Source organism: Lemur catta, chromosome 14, assembly GCF_020740605.2.
Source record: "Lemur catta isolate mLemCat1 chromosome 14, mLemCat1.pri, whole genome shotgun sequence".
Taxonomy (NCBI): Eukaryota; Metazoa; Chordata; class Mammalia; order Primates; family Lemuridae; genus Lemur; species Lemur catta.
In genome coordinates, this window is record NC_059141.1 from 63,741,731 (window position 1) to 63,762,084 (window position 20,354).

The window sequence follows — 20,354 nt, forward strand, 5'->3', positions numbered from 1 at the left end:
CCGGGAGGTGGGCAAGCGGGGGTGGGGGGGGCTGTTCACCTGATGAACCAAAGATCTACCCACAGAAAATGCATTTGCAAATGGAAGGCACCTTACTAAGTCCATCTGGGACAAGAACTGCCCTGTTGGCCTCTGGAACTAAGGGACCCTGCAGGGAGGGTGGGGAGGGCCCCTGCCCCCCAACGTGGTCCCCAGCCCCTCTCTGCCCCCTGCTGTGGAGGCCTTGGGGGTGGGATGCGCTTTGCTAGTGCTGAGGCTGAGCTGCTGAAGGTAAGACGTTTGTAGGTAACTGGGGGTGCCTGAGTCTGTCCTCCTTGCTTTGCCACTAAGGAGATACTTCTAGAAAGAGTGATCGGTATGGGAGGAGGGATGAGAAGCAGGAGATTGTGCCCAGCTCCTGGCTGAGCTCTTCCTGGAAAAGGAGCCCCCCTCCCCGCTGAGTGCCTTGTGTGCCCTCGAGGGCCGTGGGTAGGGCTGCGGGGGACCTGGGTGGAGGGGCTGTCGGGAGCTCCTTGAGCAGCTCTGCCCTGGAAACAGGCAGGAGCTTGGCCACGGGGGAGCCTGTGGGGAGGCAGCTGGGTGGAGGGGCCCCGCGTGGTGGCACAGCAGACCAGACGCCATTCAACTCTCATCACCTGCTCCACCACGGGGCGGTGCAGCTGCCGGCCCTGCACTCCTTAATTTCCAAGGCAGCTCTGCGGATGCCAAGGGCAGAACAAAGCAAAGTGCCTGGGTGCTCGACAACACAGGGAGACAGAAAGGCCCAGCAGCCAGGGGCAGGGACTGGAGAGAGGGTGGCAGAAACCAGAACTCCCAGCTGAGACCCGGGCTAGCAAAAGCCCAAGGAATTCACGGGTGTGCCCCTGAGGGCCCTGTGCTGTGCACAGGTGCAAAGAGGGGTCACACAGGTGTGTCCCTCGATGGCACCTGGACCACCTGTCCCACAAAGATGTGAAGCTCCCTCCTGCCCCTCCTGGCATGTCAGTGCCCAGCGGTCATACCTGCAGGAGGAAGCAGGCCTGCCGGAGCTCCCTCATGTCACCGTAGCTGTGGCGCTGGCACGAGTAATGGTCCGAGGACCTGTCTTTGCTGCACATGTTGAAAATGAATGGATCGCTGATGCTGAAAAGGAAACGACATGCAGGAAACCTGTTGGACATCTGTGGGAGAGGGCCGCTGGCGGGCTTCCTCTTCCTGCCCTCTGCCCGCCACACCCAAATTTCTAGGGACAATCAAAGGACAATCAAAGTGCTGTGGTCACTGGCAGCTAGTGTGCCCACACGCACCCATCTGACAAACCCTTTCTGAGCGCTTGCCCATGTCAGCTCTGGCACGAGGGCCACTGACACGTGGGGAGCTGCCCTGCCCTCGAGAAGTGGGGTGGGGTGTCAGCCTCACCGGGCAAGGGCACAGCTAGATGGTGGCATAGTTTCCAGGACAACATTGACAAGGGTTCCAGGGGTCTGGGTGGGGTGAGAAGGCTCCTGGTTATCGAGGGTGGGAGCCGGCAGGGAAGGCTTTGTGGACCTCATGCATGATGGCAACCACCGCCAGAGTGCCTAGGGAGGGTTTCGTGCCCCTCCCTGGGAGGAAGGTGAGGAGGGCCGGCTCCTCAGCATCCAGCTGCCCCTACGCCCTCAGCCGCTGGCCCCACACATGGACGGTCCAAGTCCCAGGACACCTGCCTTGCCACATGCCTTAGCCTCTGCCCAGGTGGTCTGTTTCATACTGACCTCTTTCCCTGGCAGGGTGGAGAGGCTGGCCGAGGTCACTGAGTCAGCTGTGGCCTGCAACTGCCACTGGTGTGACTCAGACCCCTCCTCTTAGGACTGGGGAGTCCAGAGCGCTCAGCAGGGGTCGTGGGGGTTGGGGGAGGAGGGAGGGGGGAAGGTTCCAGGGAAGCCCAATGACCACAGAGATTGAGTGCAGACCAGAGCTCGAGGGTCATCACAGTGAGGAGGAGAGAAGGGAGCAGAGAAGAGCATGGAGACTACCGAGGAGGCTGCAGAGCCAGGGAGCCCATCTGTGCGGCACTTGGGTCCTGAGAGGCTGCCCAGGCCGGCCTGGCCCGGGGAACCTTCAGGATAATGCCTCCTCCTCAGAGCGAGCGAAGGTGTGTTGCAGGGGTTGCAGGTGCTGTTCTGGTGTGAAACCCCAGAGCTCTTCAGGACCCTGGACCCACTTCCCCCACATCTTTGGCAGCCCTGAGAGCTTTCTAGATGGACTTCCCTGAGCTGCTGCGGTACATCCAGCCTGAGACAAAGAGGTCCACTGAATTCTGAAGAGATTGCTTAACCACACAACAGAAACATCTGTCTGAAAGCCAGAGCTCATTTGGTTTGCAAGATCCAGGCTTGAGTGAGAGGAAGTAGAGGGGTGCGTCTTATCAGTCCCAAGCCAGGCCTTGAGTGGCAAGAAGCCTGGAGGACTGGCCAGACCTGCTCAAAGGCGGCGTGGGGCCCCGCGTGTGACAGGAGGCGTGGGGGCGCCTGAGAGGCCTCAGAACAAGCCCCCCTCCCGGGGAAGGAGAGGAGAGGAGGGGAAAAGGGGGAATCACGAACCTGTCCAAATATTTATTCCCAGGGAGAACAACATGTGCATCGGAAGTGACTGAGATACCACAAGGTAACCAGGTGAAGCTCTTCACCATCCCTACAAACGGGGCTTGAGAAATAAAGAGGATTTCAGCGACAGACAAGTGAATGTCTGAACATCTGGGCCATGTAGTCATTTTAAACTGTGTGTGCAACCATGACAGTTCCGATAAAACGCCAGGCCTCGAGATGAAGGGCCTCCCATGCCCCCAAGAAGCCTGAGTGCTGACCAGCGGCCCAGAGAGCCAAGAGCTGAAAGGGCCCCCGCCCAAGGTGGCTGCGAGTGGGTGAAGAGACTGGTTCAGCCCCGAGTCCCGGCTCCCAGTGCAGTCCCACAACCCAGCCTAAGTGCAGGCCATGGGGCCTCTGTGCTATACTTTGAGGGAAGCTAAAAAGAGGCTGGGCTGTCAGACAGGCCTGGCAAGAATCCTCTGGTCTGTGGTCAGTGGTGGTCCAGCATCTGTCGCACTAAGAGCCTGGACTTGTGCCCCCAGTGGGTGCTCACGGCTGGACGGCTAGGGGGCCTAGTCGTGTGGGACACAGCACGAGCCCTTTGCGCAGCCCTACACAGCTGGACTCCAAGGACACGGTCTATGCCTCCTCTCAGGACAACCCTCCTGTGCCCTCTGCTCTGAGCCATGCCCCTGTAGGATGGATCAAACACAAAATGTAGCTTTGGTTCTGGATGCTTCTGCCAGGATGCTTTCATTCAAACCTGCTGCTGGCTAAGGCCCTTTGTCTATTACTAATGCCTCTAACTGGGTCTAGGTTGAGCTTCCGCTAAACTTCCCTGACTCTCAGTGAGGCCATAGTGGTAATTCTCCTTCCCACCCTTGGCTTAGGTCAGGCAGCATCCCCCAGACCAAGGCCTGGTAGGAGTGACACAAGGACTCCTCTGTGTGCCATAGCCCTGCTTCTGGGAACCATAGCAAATTCTTTCCACACCTGAGCTGCATATCTGGCTGGTCTCCCTTCCCTGCAGACCACGCAAGGGCACAGGCCTTTGCCCATGGCTCTATGTCCTCTGCATCTTCCACTGAGCTCTGGGCATTTGCTAAGTGACTGTCACACTCCACAGCCAGCCAAGCATTTCCCTGTCCATAGTTTAATTTGATCTTCTCAATGAATCTCTACTGAGCATGTGTCATTGTTATTCCCATAGTGAAGAAACTGCGTTGCAAAGAAATGAGACTTTTCCAAGGTCATATGGTCACTAGGAGGTAAACTTGGATTCAAACCCAGGACCTCTGGCCTAAAACCCACCCTCTTTCCACAGTGTCTGTCCTCCCCAGGCAGAAGGGCTTCCTGGCTTGCTCTTTTCAGTCTGCTCTGTGAGGACTGACTCTGCAGCCTGGCACTCCGAAACACTGAGGACAGGGGGAAGAATGCTCTGAAAAATGGTAAGGGACTTTTAGGAGGAAGGATGGTCATTTTCTCCTGCTTGTAAAAACTGAATAACCACATAGGGCATGAACACTCAGACCCAAATCCTTAGGAAAGCTAAATTATATACAACATTGTTGAATTTCCTGATAGGAGTTCAAATTGAGGTCTGTCTTATGTAATGTCATTTACCCCTCTGTGACTGGGTGTCTTCAACAACACTACACCCTGCATGTTCTGTAAAATAAATTAGAATTCAGGCACCCAAGATTAATAGCTAGAAAGGAGCAGCTGACCCATGTTCTTCTTTAGGTAGAGCTATCACCATAGTTCATAGAATGCTGCTCACATTTCTACAGCATAACAGCTATTATGATATATGAAAATTGTCCAGGTGGTCACAGTATAATGTTTAATATTCTTATTAAGAAAATCACAGTAAGCTAAATGATAGTTATGATATTTGTTGACCTGTTCTTTGGTAGTAGAAGTAGATTTCAGAATAAAATATGCTTTGATTTGCTCCATATTTGAAGTTATCTGATTATCATCAGAATTATACCTGGAATTTATATCCAGAATCATTCATTAGATAAACTCTTTACCCAACTTATCCCTCATCTGACTCATTTCTTTGGACTTATGGAGTCTACCATAGTGCCTAGTATAAGACAGATTTTTAATAAATATTTGTTGAATTGAATTAAACAGAAAAAATGATGCCTTAAAACTACTCACTGATGGGAAGGAAGTATCTGATTAAAAGTATCCTATCACAAAGAGCCAGCTGGATGGTTTGGTTTTCCATCAAACTAATCAAATGCTATACCTTGCAAGCTTGACTGCCCTTGTTAAGGGTAGAACTATGTCCTCCAGAAGAGATATGCTGAAATCCTAACCCCTGGAACGTGACTGTATTTGAAAATAGAATATTAAAAGAGGTATCATGTTAAAATGAGACCATTAGGGTGGGCCCTAATTCAAAGTGACTGCTGTCCTTATACAAAGGGGAAACATGGATGCAGAGATAGACACACAGGGAAAACGAGGTGAAGACACAGGGAGAAGGCGGCCTCGTGCCTGGGGCAATGCACCTCCAAGCCAAGGATGGTCACGTATTGCCTGCAAACAGCAAAGCTGGAACAGGCAAGGAAGGATTCTTCCCTGGGGCAGCCAGAAAAAGCACGGCCCTGCCTTGATTTCATACTTCCAGCCTTGAGAACTGTGAAACAATAAATTTCTAGTTTTTTAAGCCACGCAGTTTTTCGCAGCCATAATGAGCTACTACATCCACGCTCATCATAATCAGCCAGGAAGGGGACCTGCTACAAGAAAAAACCTTCTTAGAAGGTTGTCGGTTTGCCAGGAAAGTTCCAAAGTACACAGTCCAATCGCTGATGAGGAATTTGCAGTGTTCTTGAGTTTGATTTGGGATATTTTTATGGCACATCAGAGAGCCTCTTTCAAGGTCTAATGCTCAACTGCACTCAATTTGATAGCAGTCTTTTAGAGAAACATTTCAGGGTTGACTTAGCTTTATTTTTAACAGGCTTATTTATGTATCTTAGTCTCCATGGTCAAAATCGGACTTAATCCCCATTGATCTGGCATGATCTAATAGCCTGTCTCTGAGAACTGCACCCTAGGAGTGCCAGTAGTTTCTCAGGGCAGTAGACAGGACCCCAAAGAGAAGGCACTGTCTGATTAACAAATACTTCTTTGAGATATAGTGACTAAAATTACCTGTGCGATTCCCAAATGACATTCCAGGGAAGTAACCTGTTCTCACTCTATTACTACTTGCATTCTAGAAAAGCACATTTTCAGACATGGGACGTCTCCCTTGTCATTGCAAATCAAGTGAGTACGTACAGCCTGACCACTGGGCTTCTATTCGAAGTGCAGATATAGTCAATATGATCATGCTTAGATGTACCTCATAAACACATTCACCTAATTAATAAGATCTTATCTAACATACCTCAACCTAACCAGAGGTGAAAAGGGGGGCAGTGGGGACGCAGCCATCACAGGGCACCCCACACACAGGGTGAAGAGGAGAAGAGGGGGCAGTGGGGATGCAGCCGTCACAGGGTACCCCACGCACAGGGTGAAGAGGAGAAGAGAGACAGTGGGGACGCAGCCATCACAGGGCACCCCACGCACAGGGTGAAGAGGAGAGGGAGGGACAGTGGGGACACAGCCGTCACAGGGTACCCCACGCACAGGGTGAAGAGGAGAAGAGGGACAGTGGGGACGCAGCCATCACAGGGTACCCCACGCACAGGGTGAAGAGGAGAGGGAGGGACAGTGGGGACACAGCCGTCACAGGGTACCCCACGCACAGGGTGAAGAGGAGAAGAGGGACAGTGGGGACGCAGCCGTCACAGGGTACCCCACACACAGGGTGAAGAGGAGAAGAGGGGGCAGTGGGGACGCAGCCGTCACAGGGTACCCCACGCACAGGGTGAAGAGGAGAAGAGGGGGCAGTGGGGACGCAGCCGTCACAGGGTACCCCACACACAGGGTGAAGAGGAGAAGAGGGGGCAGTGGGGACGCAGCCGTCACAGGGCACCCCACGCACAGGGTGAAGAGGAGAAGAGGGGGCAGTGGGGACGCAGCCGTCACAGGGTACCCCACGCACAGGGTGAAGAGGAGAAGAGGGGGCAGTGGGGACGCAGCCGTCACAGGGTACCCCACACACAGGGTGAAGAGGAGAAGAGGGGGCAGTGGGGATGCAGCCGTCACAGGGCACCCCACACACAGGGTGAAGAGGAGAAGAGGGACAGTGGGGACGCAGCCGTCACAGGGCACCCCACACACAGGGTGAAGAGGAGAAGAGGGGGCAGTGGGGACGCAGCCGTCACAGGGCACGCCAGGCATAGAGGCAGAGCAGAGAGCTCCATCAGCTCTCAGAAAGACAGTCTAAAGCCCATATTGATCAGGATCAATAAAACATGAGCAATAAGATGGGATGAATGAGCCAAGTATTAATTATGCCCCTCCTGCCTTGGAAACGCACAGAAGACTCACAGTAATTGGTGAACAGTGAACATTCGGTATGAATAAAAGATGGAAATTAGCAGAGAGAAAAATGCCAAGCATTTTCAAGCTTTTGATCTAAATCAGAGGAGGGCAGGCCGATATCCACTCTTCCACAGCCCTTCAGCTCTTGCTTCCTGATCCACAGGCTGGAAACAATGTGACAACTGTTAGTTAAAATTCTTTGTGATCGGCAGGTAAGACTCTCATTCCTCTGTCAATAGCCTAAAACAGTGGCTCCCAAAGTGTGGTCTTAGATCAGTGATAAAATCAGCAACAGCTAGGAACCTGTTAGAATCTCAGTTCCCACCCCAGACCTACTGAATTGGAAACCGGGTTTGGGACAGGACCCAGAAGTCTGTGTGCTACCAAGCCCCCCAGGTCATTCTGATGTCAACTAGGGAGCCACCAGGCTAAGAGGCTGTCTTGTCATCATCTGAACCTTGGCTAACCAGAAAAGGCAAGGCCCAACTCCACATGAAGAAACCTTCCTCTAATGTCTTCAAAAACAATGATGAAGTAAAAACCTGTAATTTGACAACTGGACTTTTGGCAAAAGTACAAAAACTATCAATTTGATTTTTAATGACTATATTATATAAAAACAAGAGCATTGATCATTAAGAGCTGATGGAGCTCAAATAGACCAAACACACCTGATCCTAAAGAAGGCCCCCAGAATTTCCCGCCAAAGTCCTCTGGTATTAGTTGGTGTAAAAATGACTCTTCAAATTTCTTCCCAACTCTCACTCATTCTGCAAGAGCCAGATCTTAGCCCCCTCTTCAGGTAGCCCTCCCTCAGCACACCAGTCCCAGGCCACCTCTCCACGCATGTACCCCGAAGAGTCCTCCAACAACATATATGTTTTGTGCCGTGATCATTGTGTGCGCCAAACTCTTTCTCAAAGAACTCATTGATGCTGCCAACTGCACTCGTGTCAGAGGGAGGGACAGAGCCTGCTGTCTTACATAGCATGAGGGACCAACAAGCTGTTGAGTGAGTGAGTGACACAACGGAATTCAATCACCCAAATAACCTGAGGAAAGAGCCCCACGTCCTGCGGTGCATTCATTCCATACCAGGGAAGACATGAGGAGCTGACACAGAAGGTCTATACCTGTAGGTTCTTCTGCTTTATCTCATGGCTCAGTTTCAGGCCCAAACCTAAGCCCGCTGTAAGAACAAGGCAGGTGGGGGACCGTGGGGTGTCTGGGAAGGAAGGACAGGGCTCAGAGAAGAAGCTGCCGGGACCAGTGGGGAACTCACTTGGATAAGCAGTGGCGGGTGCAGTAGACATCGCCCATGGGAGACAGTGTGAAGTTCTCACAGACGTAGAAGTGCTGGCGGCCAAAGAGCAGGACCCCTTCTGAGACCAGGTGGCCCTGCACGATCACCAGGGAGAACTTCTGTGTCACCTGGAGGGAGAGAGCACCCGAGTCAGGCAGTGCACACGTGAACATGCCACGGTTCTTATGGAAACTAGGAGAGCAGTGACCAGCCCCCCACGGGGCACTTGGAGGTGAGAGCAGTGCCTTTCACGAATGGCAGTGCCGCTGCCCCAGGGCAGCCTATGTGGCACTTCTGCACCCAACACCCTGGACTGGTACTTAATACGCCCAAGCCCAGCCCACCCCTACCAAGACGTGAGGGTGAGTGCTCATCGCTCTATGAAGCATGTCAAAGTTCTTTCTCTCATGTTAAGCCCCTCCACAACCATGCAAAGCATTCCACAGCTAACAGTGAGCAACATTTACAGGTGCAAGAAATCCCTCAGTCAGAGAGGAGAAGAAGCTTGTCCAGGCACCAGCTGGTCTAGACTAGCCAGGACTAGAACTCAGGTCTGCCTAGAATCCCGAGACTGGCACTGCTGTCTGCAAGGCCAAGGCGAGTGCGTGTAGAAGATGCCCAGTGCTCCACCCACATTCTTCCTCTTGGACCTTGCATTGCCCTGGCTGCTTTCTGGAACTGCCTCAGCTGAAGTGAACACCTTGCCTGAGGTCTGTCTTCTTCCCCGCGGCCGTCTGTGCCCAGCTATTGGTCAGTGTGGAGTAGGAAGGCTTAGCCCCTTTGCCTCTATCAAAGGCAACTCTGAAGGACCATGCCAACCTGAGAGCTGCGGTGGAGTCTGCTGAGGCTCTGCCTAGACTGCGTCAGAGCTGCGGTTCTGCATCAGCCCAGCCCTGCAACCCTCACACCCCAAACACTTCCTGCATGCACATTCCTGCCTCTCAGCTCCCCAGGGAATCTGACCTGCGACAATGTCTTGGGATGATCCAGATTCCTGTAAGTAGTAAGGACTAAGTGAGTCCTTACCTAGAATAAATCCCTAAAGGAACAAGTGAGTCAATAAATGAATTCTAGATGATGGCAGCCTCAAGGGACCAAGAACAAAGCCAAGGCCAACATTTCCTCAGGGTAATTTTGCATCACTTTCAGTTACATAAAAGCAGAGCAGATATTTCTGGAAGGAAAAAATAAAAGAGGTCCTAGGAGATGAGAATCTCACCAAAGATCAGTCACCTGGTGAGTGGCACAGCCTGGACTAAAGCTAAGCTCTCTGTGCACTATTGGGAGCAGTGACGAGGCCAGAGTGGAGAAACCTGGACAGCAGGCCCTGAACACTAGTTCTCTAACTCCTGCATCAAATAGGATTCATGAAATCCGGAGCCAAGGCCAGAAAGCAAAGATTCACAGAGGGTTTTGTTCCAAGACAAGCATTAACCACTACAATCCAGGGAAAGTCAAAGTGGAGCCGTTTTTCCTAAGCGAGAACCAGCCGAGAATCTCGGTTCCTGTAACTAAGCCTGCTGCAGGCAGCTGGCTCTCTCAGCCTCTCCTGAATCTACTTTGCGGGAGGAGCTGGCCCTCAAACCACCTTCCATGCCAGAGGCCAACACTGACTCATCTGATTTCATTCATTCACCCAGATGATCATCTCTCCAACAGTTACGGACTCAGCATTTACTCACTCCATGCCAGACTCGGAGCCAGGCTTTGGGGATACAGGGTACACGAGATAAACCAGAACCCTACCCTCATGGGACTTAAAATCCAGTGGGGGGATTTTAAGCAATAAAATTGTTTTTTAACCAACAAACCGTGACACATGCTGAGAAAGAAAGACCAGGGCGCTAATGATAAGGCAGAGAGAAACTTGAAGAGTTTATACAGACCCTGAGACTGAAAGTATGGAGCTGGGGCAGCCATGGAAAAGCTGGGAGAAGAACATGCAGTTAAGAGCCTTGAGGCAGGAAGGCAGATTAATGGAGCAGAAAAGAGGTCAATATGGCTGAGATGAGCTTGGAAAGTAGGAGTGCTCCCGTCATGGGGGCCTTGGTACCTTAGCAAGGCCACTGAGTTGTACTGTGGCTACAACACAGAGCCACAGGAGAGCTTGTTCCTGAAAGATGACACTGACTACTGGGTACAGAGTGGATTATAAGGGGTCAGGAGAGGAAGGAGGGTGCCCAGGCATGTTGCTATTGCAGTGGTCTGGTGGGGGGTGAGGGTCTGGGATGAGGTAGCAGCATGGGGAGGGAAGAAGTGGGTGGATCTAGATAGGAAGATGAAGAATTGACAGGGACTGCTCCTAGACTAAATGTGGAAAGCCAAAAAGAAAAAGGACATAAAGAAAGAGATAGAGATAGGAAGGAAGGAAGGAAATAGAGAGAGGGATAAAAAAAGGAAGGAAAGAAGGAAAGAAGATAGAAAGAAAAGAAACAAAGAAAGGGAATAATGAGGAGAAATTGGAAGGAGTGAGAATAAATGTCTACTTTGGGACTTGCTCAACCGAGTGGGGTCCTCAGCTTTCCTAGAAGTCTTCCCCAGAGGCAACACCGTCACCACTCCATTCTTTCAAAGAGAGTCTATGAATACATAAGCACGTTTTACATATATTCTTTTTGTATACACAAAGAGCATATTCATATACTTACTGCTCTGCATCTAGTCTTTTCCCTTAACAGCCCATCTTGGCGATCCTTCCAAATCACTTTTTCTAGAGTTGCCTCGTTCTTAGTAATAGTTGCAGATTACCCCCTTGCATGGATGTACTACACCTTATTGGACTGATCCTCTTTCGATTCAGGTTGCTTTCAGATGTTTTGACCTAACAAGCGATGCTGCAATGACCATCCCCATAGGTATGTCACTTTGAACACACAAGTAAATCTGCAGGATAAATTCCTAGAGTCAGAATTGCAGGTCAGGGGTGTGGTCATTTTAAACTCTGATAGCTGTCGTCAGATGGCTCTCCTGCAAGGTCACACCAATTTACACTCCCACCAGCACTGTTCAGAGGGTGATGCCAGGTTGTGTAAGCTTTTTCTCTTGTTGTACCTTTTACAGATGATACTCAGAAGAGACTCCATCCTGAAGTTCATGTGGCGAGATGTAAAGCCAAGGTGCCAGCCCTAGCCTATGCACCTCCAAACCCTCTCCCCTCCCCATGACACAAGGCCCCCATCACAACCTCCACGGTGCCTTCAGCAGGGTCTCAGAGGACATGCCTATGATCTGGTGCTTCCCTTTGGGGAGACTTAAGTATTAACCAGAATAAACCAAACCACAAGAAGAATGTCTGGTGAGAGCTGGGTTAATAGCTTAAAAATTGATTCTGCTAGAAAATAAATGGCATTTTAAAAACAGGAAAATGAACCCAAGTGAACGATTACCTGCTCTTCCATCTAAATTAGCCCTGGGAGGGCTCCATCCCTAAGTTTACTCATGATTAAGAAATACCTCATGCCATGATTCTATTGATCACTTTAAAAAGAGAACTTTGGCTTCATAAGTAGAGCTTTTTTAAGATCAGCTGGATGATATATTATCACTCCTGATGGGTGGACAACTAAGAAGGTGGCTACACATAGCTATGTGTATGATGACAAAAGGGTTGTCTGCAAATCCAAAAATGCCAGAGCTGAAGTTAGAGGTGTCTTAGTCCATTTTCTGTTGCTATAACAGAATACCCCAGACTGGGAAATATATAAAGAAAAGAGGTTTATTTGGCTCATGGTTCTAGTGGTTGGGAAGTCCAAGAGCACGGTGCTGGCATCTGGTGAGAGTCTTCCCATAGCTGAAGAGAGAAGGCAGAAGCGAGCACACAAGATAGAGACAGAAATGGGCTGAACTCATCCTTTTTATCAGGAGCTCACTCCCGTGATGACTAATCCTGTGATAATGGTGTTAATCCATTCATGAGGGGGGTGCCCTCATGGCCTAATCATCTTTTAAAGGCCCCACCTGTTAATATTGTTACAATGGCAGTGAAGTTTCCAACACATGAACTTTGGGGAACACACTCAAACCATAGCAGAAGGACAACAATCCACTGGGACATTCAATGGTAGCTCACACCAGCACATTCTCCTGAAGTCAGGCCTCAGTGGGTGCACTTACAAAGGAGAAGGTGAACTGCATGGTCTCTGAAGTCTTCAACAGCATTGTTAGTCTGCATTTTATGGCAACACGTTAATTTTACAGGTAGGGAAACTGAGGTCCAGAGAGGTCATTGCAGGTACCCAGTAACAGAGCTGGTGATGTGTGCACTCCCTTACCTCTGTGTGTAGGGTGAGTCTGCTGCAAAGAAACCTTCAGCCCTGGTCCCATTTATCATCTGCTCTCTTCCTACATCTTCTGCTGGCCTCAACCATGTCCCAATACATCTGTTAGTATCAGCATTTGGAACAGTGTTCTCATTTTTCAAAAAGCACAGATTGCTGAGTAAAGGTTAAGTATCAAAAAAGGGAGAGGCTATATAAATTATACTATGTTGGCTACCTATGAATTCTGGTATTTAATCTTTCTACCTTGACCACATTTAGATGAAGCATTCAGTCATTTTAAGAATCAAATAAATGTATCAATCAAAGAATTGCTTTAATAAAAACAATGAGATGCTATTTTATATACACACATTTATATATATGTAGATATATTTGGCAAACATGAAAAGGAATATAATGCATGGATCTCTTTATATAAATATGTTTCTCAGTTTGAGAGAAGGAGCAGGGATGCCCCCTGCCTGCCTGCATGTGCCACTTCCACAGTGAACCTGCAAACAGCCATCCTATGTGCAGACTCGGAGGAGACCAGGTGGAAACGGCAATACGTTTGCTCTTGTTTGGTGGCATCAGTGTAATATAAAACGGATTACAAGTCCTGAGGACTGTTCAAAGCACAATGTTTACCACAACAAATGAGGATCTGCTCACTGGTAAATGATTGAAATTGGAGAATATTTCTAGCCAAGGTAGTTCTCAATATTGTAAAATCTGCACTATGGATCTTGGACATTTATTTAATAAGTTAGTATGTATGAGAATATTCTTGGCAGCTTGATAAAATGCACATTCCAAAGCTACATCCCCAGAAGTTTCAATTCAACAGGTGCAGAGTGGGGCCCTAGAATCTGCATTTCAATAAGCAGCCCAGGAGACTCTGATGCAGGTGCTCTGAAGACTGCACATCAAGAAACTGACCCATGGGCACCAGCTAGGCTAAGAAAGATAAGGTTTCACCTGATGTCAGCATATTGCTCATAATTCACTCATCCTTTTGTTCATTCATTTATTTCACAGATACGTATTACGTGTTTAGCATGTGCCCCACACCCTGGTAGGCACAAAGGGAAACAAAACATGCCTTCAAGATGTTTATAGTCTAACAGGGGAAAGAGAGAAGAATATCGACTGTCCAGGCACAGTGTGGGAGGGGAAGGCACAGGCACTCCGGGAGCACAGAGGAGGGTGCCTGACCCAGACTGAGGTGGGAGACGGGCAGAAGTGCTATCAGAGAAGTGGTTCCGGAGGAGGTGACCCTGAGGCTGGGGCTAGGAGTTAGAAGATCAAAAACACAGGAGGGGCACTCCCAGGCACAAAGTTTTGAAGCAGCTGAACATATCTGGAGATTACAGGTAGTTCTGTACAATCAGAATGAAAAGTCAGGGATGTGTGCATGTGTGTGTGTGTTTGTGTACATGTGTGCATGTGTGTGCACTTGTATTTATGCATGCAAATCAAAGAAGTCACTGAAAGAATACTCATGATTGTGTATTCATATGCACGTGTAAGGGTGAGCGAGGCAAGTCCAGTGATGCTGTAGGGCCACTCAGGAACAACCTTATGAACAAAGTATGCCACTGAGAGTCTCCGAGGTATTATGTAGGGATGACACGTGCACTTTGCATTTCAGAAAGTTATGGCGATTTACCCAGACAGGAAGTTACTACATGGAAATGTTAACACCATTTTTCACCTTCTACAAACAGCCTCAGCTAAAAATATCTGGAAGGAGTTTGTGGGAGACACCATACTTTGCTGTGAAGAGCAAAAATATTTCTATTTGACCTGGTTGTTTCCATTATACCAAGGTCAAATTCATATTTTATACGGAGTTTGTATGAAAAAATGTCCAATGTTTAATTTTTCATGCAATCAAAGAGAACAACAGCAAAAACAAGCCATCACTTGGGTTCTGACTCTGGATTGGGTCTGGAAACAGCATGGAGGGTTACAAGGGACCGTCCCCAACCATGCAGTGACTGACATGGGCCCATAATTAACATACATTAAATCAATCATTCCTCATGTCAGAGCTGTTTGCAGAGAAATGAGTTTGTGGTCCTGGGAATCATTAATCAATGATGCGAAGGTGGCACAGAATAATTGAATAATTACTGTCCCAGGTATCAGAACTCTAATGTTCATTCAAAGAAATGAGTTAATCTGCAGCCACCCGGGAGCCCCAGGACTTTCAGCTTCCCCCAGGGCAGGACGGTGCCTGTAGCTCTGCCAGGGCCGAGCCCCTGAATGCCTGGAAGGTAGTTATGCCCTGGAACATTCCCGGGCTGCATGTACAAGAAAAGCCATGAAGGCAAGTGCTTCTGACATGGCAGGAAAGGAGCCAGGACCCTGTTGCCAGAGCAAGGACACACATCGGTCACACCCCTGCCCTGGGCCTGCTTCACTTAGAAACCTAGAAAAAGCAGAAGGCCCACAGGACTCATGGTGACATCTGAGTTAGGGGAAGTCCCAGGTTACAACTAATGCTTGCTACAAAATGCCTCCACATAGGCCAGTGGTGTAAATGCAGAGGGTGTCCCCTGCAAGCCCATGCACGCATGCATGCACACACACCTGCCTTGGGCAAAGTTTCTGCACACTTGCTTTAACATGTTCAAGGTTCAAAGGTCAGTGCACCCATCCTTCCCTGCTCAGCTCCCGTTCCTGTCCTTGACAAAAAGCCAAAGTGGCCAGGGCTAAGGCAGGAGGGCAGGTTGGCATGTGTTTGGCATGTACTGTCTCAGGCAGAGATGCCATGTTGGGGAGGGACCTGGAGGCTGCCTGCACTAGCATTATCCAGAACTGCTACAGAGAAAGCACACGGGGCCTGGGGCCATATCTCCAAGTCCAGTGTGGGCAGGCTGCCAAGGGACAGGGCGGTGGAGAGTTTACGTAATTTGCCCAACACAGAAAGCTGGGAGACAGTAGAGAGGGGGAACAACCACAGGAACTGAGAGTAAGAGAGCTCTTAGTTCAAACCCCAGCAACCCCAGTCAGCAGCACCCTGGGCTCCACTTTTGCCATCTGTATAATGGAAGTGATAAGGCCTCCCTCACAGGGCCACAGTGAGGTCAGATGAGACATCACATGAAAAGCACACAAAGGAAGGGTTTGTGACATCCAGCTATTGGCATTTTTGCTAATAATAGCAACACCTCCATGGTGGCGGTATTGGATTTGCCACAGCAGCCTGCCCCAGTGCAGCCATGCCCCTCCTGTCCTCAGGAGCCAGGTCCCCCCAGGGCATGCCACCCCTCAAGCTGGGTCCAGGTCGTGGCTGCAGGCAGGCTGGCCCTCCCTGAGCCCCCACACAGGCCTCAGCCACACCTGGCTGGCTCCCCATGGCGACCTCTGGACTTAGGCAGCCTGCCTTCAGGCTGAGCCCTCCATTTCAGCAGATCTTTCCAGAGCATATGCCCTGCCTGTGGGGAAGGGAGAGGCAAGGATGAACCCAAGCCTGTCCCTGCCTTTGAAGAAGTCACAGGCAGCCTCAGAAATAATCACAGTTCTGTGGTAAGGGGTGCTGGATGAGGCCCAAGGGATGGAGCCACCAGGCGCACCCTGGGTAGGAGTGAGCTGGGCACAGGCTCACGCAGAGGAGGCCTCTGGGCTGTGGGGGATCCATGAGTGGTGGGCAGAGTGGGCTGTGTGGATCTTGCTGGGGGAGGTGTGGGGAGGAGGAAGAGCAGGGCCAGGCCACGGAGGCCCCATATGTCCCACCCGCCAGCCAGGGCCCTGCCCCACCAAGCTCTCCAGTCTAGAGCGGAACCACATTGCTCTGGCCCAAGGATTTTCAGGTTCTCATGATTCCTGGGGCCTGCGTCCTCATGTCCTCCCTGCCTTGTGCTTTCAATGCAGCAGTCCTGCTGGTTGCACTGCACATCAGTCTAGGCCCCAATCCCAGTGACTTCCCTCTTCCTCACAAAATCTTGCATTTTGTGGTGGGTGTTGGAACTCTGAGAGGGGCCCCATTGCAGCTGCTCAGGTCTCTGGTGGGCTCCGCTCTGACCCTCTGTCTCATCCTCCAACATCTTGGTGGAACACCTAGACCCATTCAGACGCCCGGCATCTCCTGTTCTGCCCAAGCACTCACCACTCATTTCCCCAACACAGGAACACTGGCCTAAACAGGAGCACTTCATTGTTTCACTGACAGGGCCCTTTCCCACCTCCTCAGGGCCATGTTGTAGGTGCCAGGTTCTCACAATGCTTTCTTACTTCTTGAAGTGTGAGGACAGAGCCTAAGGTCCTGTTACATGAGCAGCAACAGCGCGGCAGTAACCAACAGCAGATACGGGTCACTGAGCGCTCCCTCCTCACGGGCTGTGGAGCATCAGGCAGGGACACACAGTGCCTCGTGGGTCTTTGTCACAGACTACTGAGACAAGGTGCATAGCCCCACCCTAGAGACAGAGGACATGGGGCTCAGGGAGGGCTCCGTTCCTCACACGGACGCTGGGCCTGTCAGTAGCGGAGGTAGAACTGGGAACTGGCCAGGGTCTGTGGCCCATCGGCCTGTAGCCTCCGCCCCTACTTTCCGCCCGGCCTGCATCTCCAGGGAACAGCTGCCTGCTGCGTCAGCGCCACTGACTGTGGGCAAACTCAGGCCAGCTTGGGAACCAGCCTTTCCCACAATCCACCGTGAAACTAGAAGCAACGGCTCAACCCAAGGAAACGAATCAAAACAACTCATGCAAGGAACAGATGAACACCCAATGTCAAGATTCACCTTGTAGCTGCCCAGTCTCCGGTTCCTGGGAGCGGACGCTCACGTGGGCTCACACAGCTGGCCCCTCTCAGCAGGCACAAGGACACTGGGCGCTAAGTGGGAGCAGGACAGCTCCCGTTCTCTCCCTCCCCACTGCCTGCTGGGTTTCCCATGCACCTGTCTGCACATCCTGGGGATCCCCAGCCACAGCAAACTGCATGTGGCATTTCTGACAGCTCCTGCTGAGTGACAGGGATGCCAAGGAAGACTGAAGCTTAAATACAAGGCAGGGGAGGATGAGAGAAGAGCCCCTTCTTGGCTCTGTCCTGCCTCGGGGGCAGGGAAAGTCAGTCACCTGTTGGCTTTAGACCTTCCCCCCACCCCCACAAAAGACCCCCGAGGGAAATGTTACTGGGCAGGATAATCAGCAAAAACAAGACTCTCGGAGCCCAACAAATGTCAAAGGCATCTGCAGGCTCTAAGAGGCTGGGCTGGGATTCTTTAAACTCCAGACCTTGCCCTCAGCCCAGCCAGGTCAGGGCTGGAACCCACGGCCTGCCTTGGGAGCACACGGGATTCAGGCCATCTGCAGAGGCTCTCCTAGAAAGCTGAGGACCTGCACTGGGTAGACAGTGGGCCCGGGTGATTCCAAACTGGCAGGCAGTATTCCAGAGAAGTCCCCAAGGGCTTCATCCCTGGCGGTGCCATCCAATGCTCAACTGGGTACTGCTCGGAAGGGACTTTGCAGATGAAATTAAGGTTACGAATCAAATGACCTGAAAATAGGGAGATCACCTGGATTATCAGGCTGTCAGTGGGCGTTGGTCAGACAGGCCGTGCCGTGGGAGCAGGGGCAGAGGGCCAGCGAGACGCAAAGGGGAGAAGGACTTGACCGGCCACAGGAGCTGACGGAGGGAGGCCACGAGGCAAGGGAGGTGGACGCCCTCGAGAAGCCGACAGCCGCTCTGGCAGACAGCAGTGAGGAAACAGGGCCTTGGACTGACAGAAGCGAGGAACTGGATTCTGCCGACACCTGAACAAGCTTGGGAAAGGATTCACACCCAGAGCCTCCGGAAAGAAATGCAGCCCTGCTGCCACCTTGGGTTTCAGCCTCTGAGACTCCAGGAGAAACCAGCAGGACCCGTTTTGCCTGGACTTGTAAGATAATAAATGTGTGTTGTCTTAAATCACTAAGTTTGGGGTGATTTGTTCTGCCAAAGACAGGAACCTAATATAAAGCATTGCTATTGTTCTCCTCTCAGCACAGCAATGACAAGCACCAACATGAGACACCATATAACCCAGTCTTTCCTTCCCTACCAGCAAAGGAGGCAGGGACGGCTGGGACCTGGTGTCATTTCTTGGCCTTGCCACCGCAGACCCTGCAGGGTGTCCAGCGGCGTCCCTGGTCTTTGCCCATTAGATGCCAGTGGCATCACCCCCAGCCATGACAACTAAAAATGTCTCCAGACATTGGCAAATGTCCCCTGGGGTGTAAAGTTGTCCCCGGATAACGATTAAGAACGGTTACTTTATATAATCCTTCAAGGGCATAAGGCAAAGAGAAGTTATTATAGAAAGCAAGCATGGGTTTCTTAGCTGTTTTTATAACTAAATAGCCACCTACTTACTTGAGTATGTTAATATATTGATATATCCCAACCATTATCCACTGTTAGTCCTCGGCAGCTGGATATCATGAATACATATATACACATATGTATATATGTGTGTTACATATATATTTAATAACCATTTTTAAAAATTTCACACAATAGACATATAATACTTCCATAATCAAAGTAAAATGCATGTGAATGTAAAAAATCTTCACTCATCAGTGTTTACCGACTGGCTGCTTCAGGCACACCTGAGTTTAGGCCTCTGGGTCCCCGCTGCAAGCAGGATCAACAGTGACAGAGGCAGATGGGGGAATTGTGGACAGTAACTCTGTGTGTCGGCAGCAATGCAGGAGGCAACACACGGGCAGCAGAGACAGCAAGGAGGGAGAGACCAGTTCTCCAGGTCTCAGAGTAGGAGTAGCCAAGATCAACTCCAGAGAGCTGGTTGCTGGGGTCAAGTGTGCAGGGCACTGCAGGTAGACGGGCACCTGGAAATGTGCTCTGTGTCTGGAAGCTTTGGTTATGCAGGTATAAGAAGGATGGCTTTGCTATGGGACTATGTTGCTTGAACTGTTGCCCAAGTCTGAAACCAGCAAAGCAGCTTGATTTGGCCCATGCACCTCAAGCCAGCCCTCCTAATCCAACCCCTGGAAAGGGAAATCCCAGTTTAACACGCCCCCGGAAAGGACGTGCTTCAGGGTCTGCCACTTGTCACGCCCATCCTGGGCCCTCTGAGCTGGTTTCCTGCCCCTGGAAACCCAGGCTGCTCCCTCAGTAGGCCTTGGGTCAGGACTACTCTCTCCCACCCTGGGCCCGCACTAGTCCTCCGCTCTCACTGCTCATCCCTGTGCGTCCCCACATGGCCTGCTGGCCCTGCCCTGCTTGTTCCTCCATTCTGCTGGGGCATCTCCTTCACCTACATTCCAATTGAAAAGCCCGGTCCACCCACAAGCCCCTGAGGCCCACCAGACCTTAAACCACTCGACCTTTGGAAAGGGAAGAAAACTAGGCTTTAATGAGCACTTCACATGTGCCTGGTTCTGACCGAGTCTCTGTACTTCCTCCACGGCCCCACTGATGCCTAACCAGATGCTATCAAATGGTTAATATAAGCTCCATATCAATGACAGGAAAACTGAGGCTCCATTCCAAAGATTAGGTGGCATGCATACGTGGCCAAGTTGGATGGGATTTTAACTCAGGTTGGTTTTACTCTAAGATATATGCTTTATCTTCCATATCATTCTTAGACTTTGGTAAAAGGGGCCATTCTCTGGGTCCCTTTCTCTAGAGAGGCCCCTCTGAGTCCCCTTCTCTACAGAGGCCCCTCTAGCCATGCCAAGAGGACATGCACACTGAGAGCCAGGGCTCCCTCAACCCATTTCCAGGCACCCAGGACCCTGGATTTCCCTGCCACCCGGTCCCCCAGCCTACCCC

General features: G+C 50.8%; 1 protein-coding gene across 1 annotated transcript in view; it reads right to left on the minus strand.

Annotated features, from left to right (window-relative positions):
• Positions 1 to 20,354, minus strand: part of WDFY4 (WDFY family member 4) — a 296,219-nt gene that overhangs the window by 77,049 nt on the left and 198,816 nt on the right. The window contains exons 44-45 of the mRNA XM_045569053.1: positions 8,287 to 8,435; positions 1,002 to 1,122 (exon numbers count right to left, since the gene is read on the minus strand). Of these exons, the coding sequence (XP_045425009.1) occupies positions 1,002 to 1,122; positions 8,287 to 8,435 (270 nt within the window). The remainder of the gene's footprint in view (positions 1 to 1,001; positions 1,123 to 8,286; positions 8,436 to 20,354) is intronic.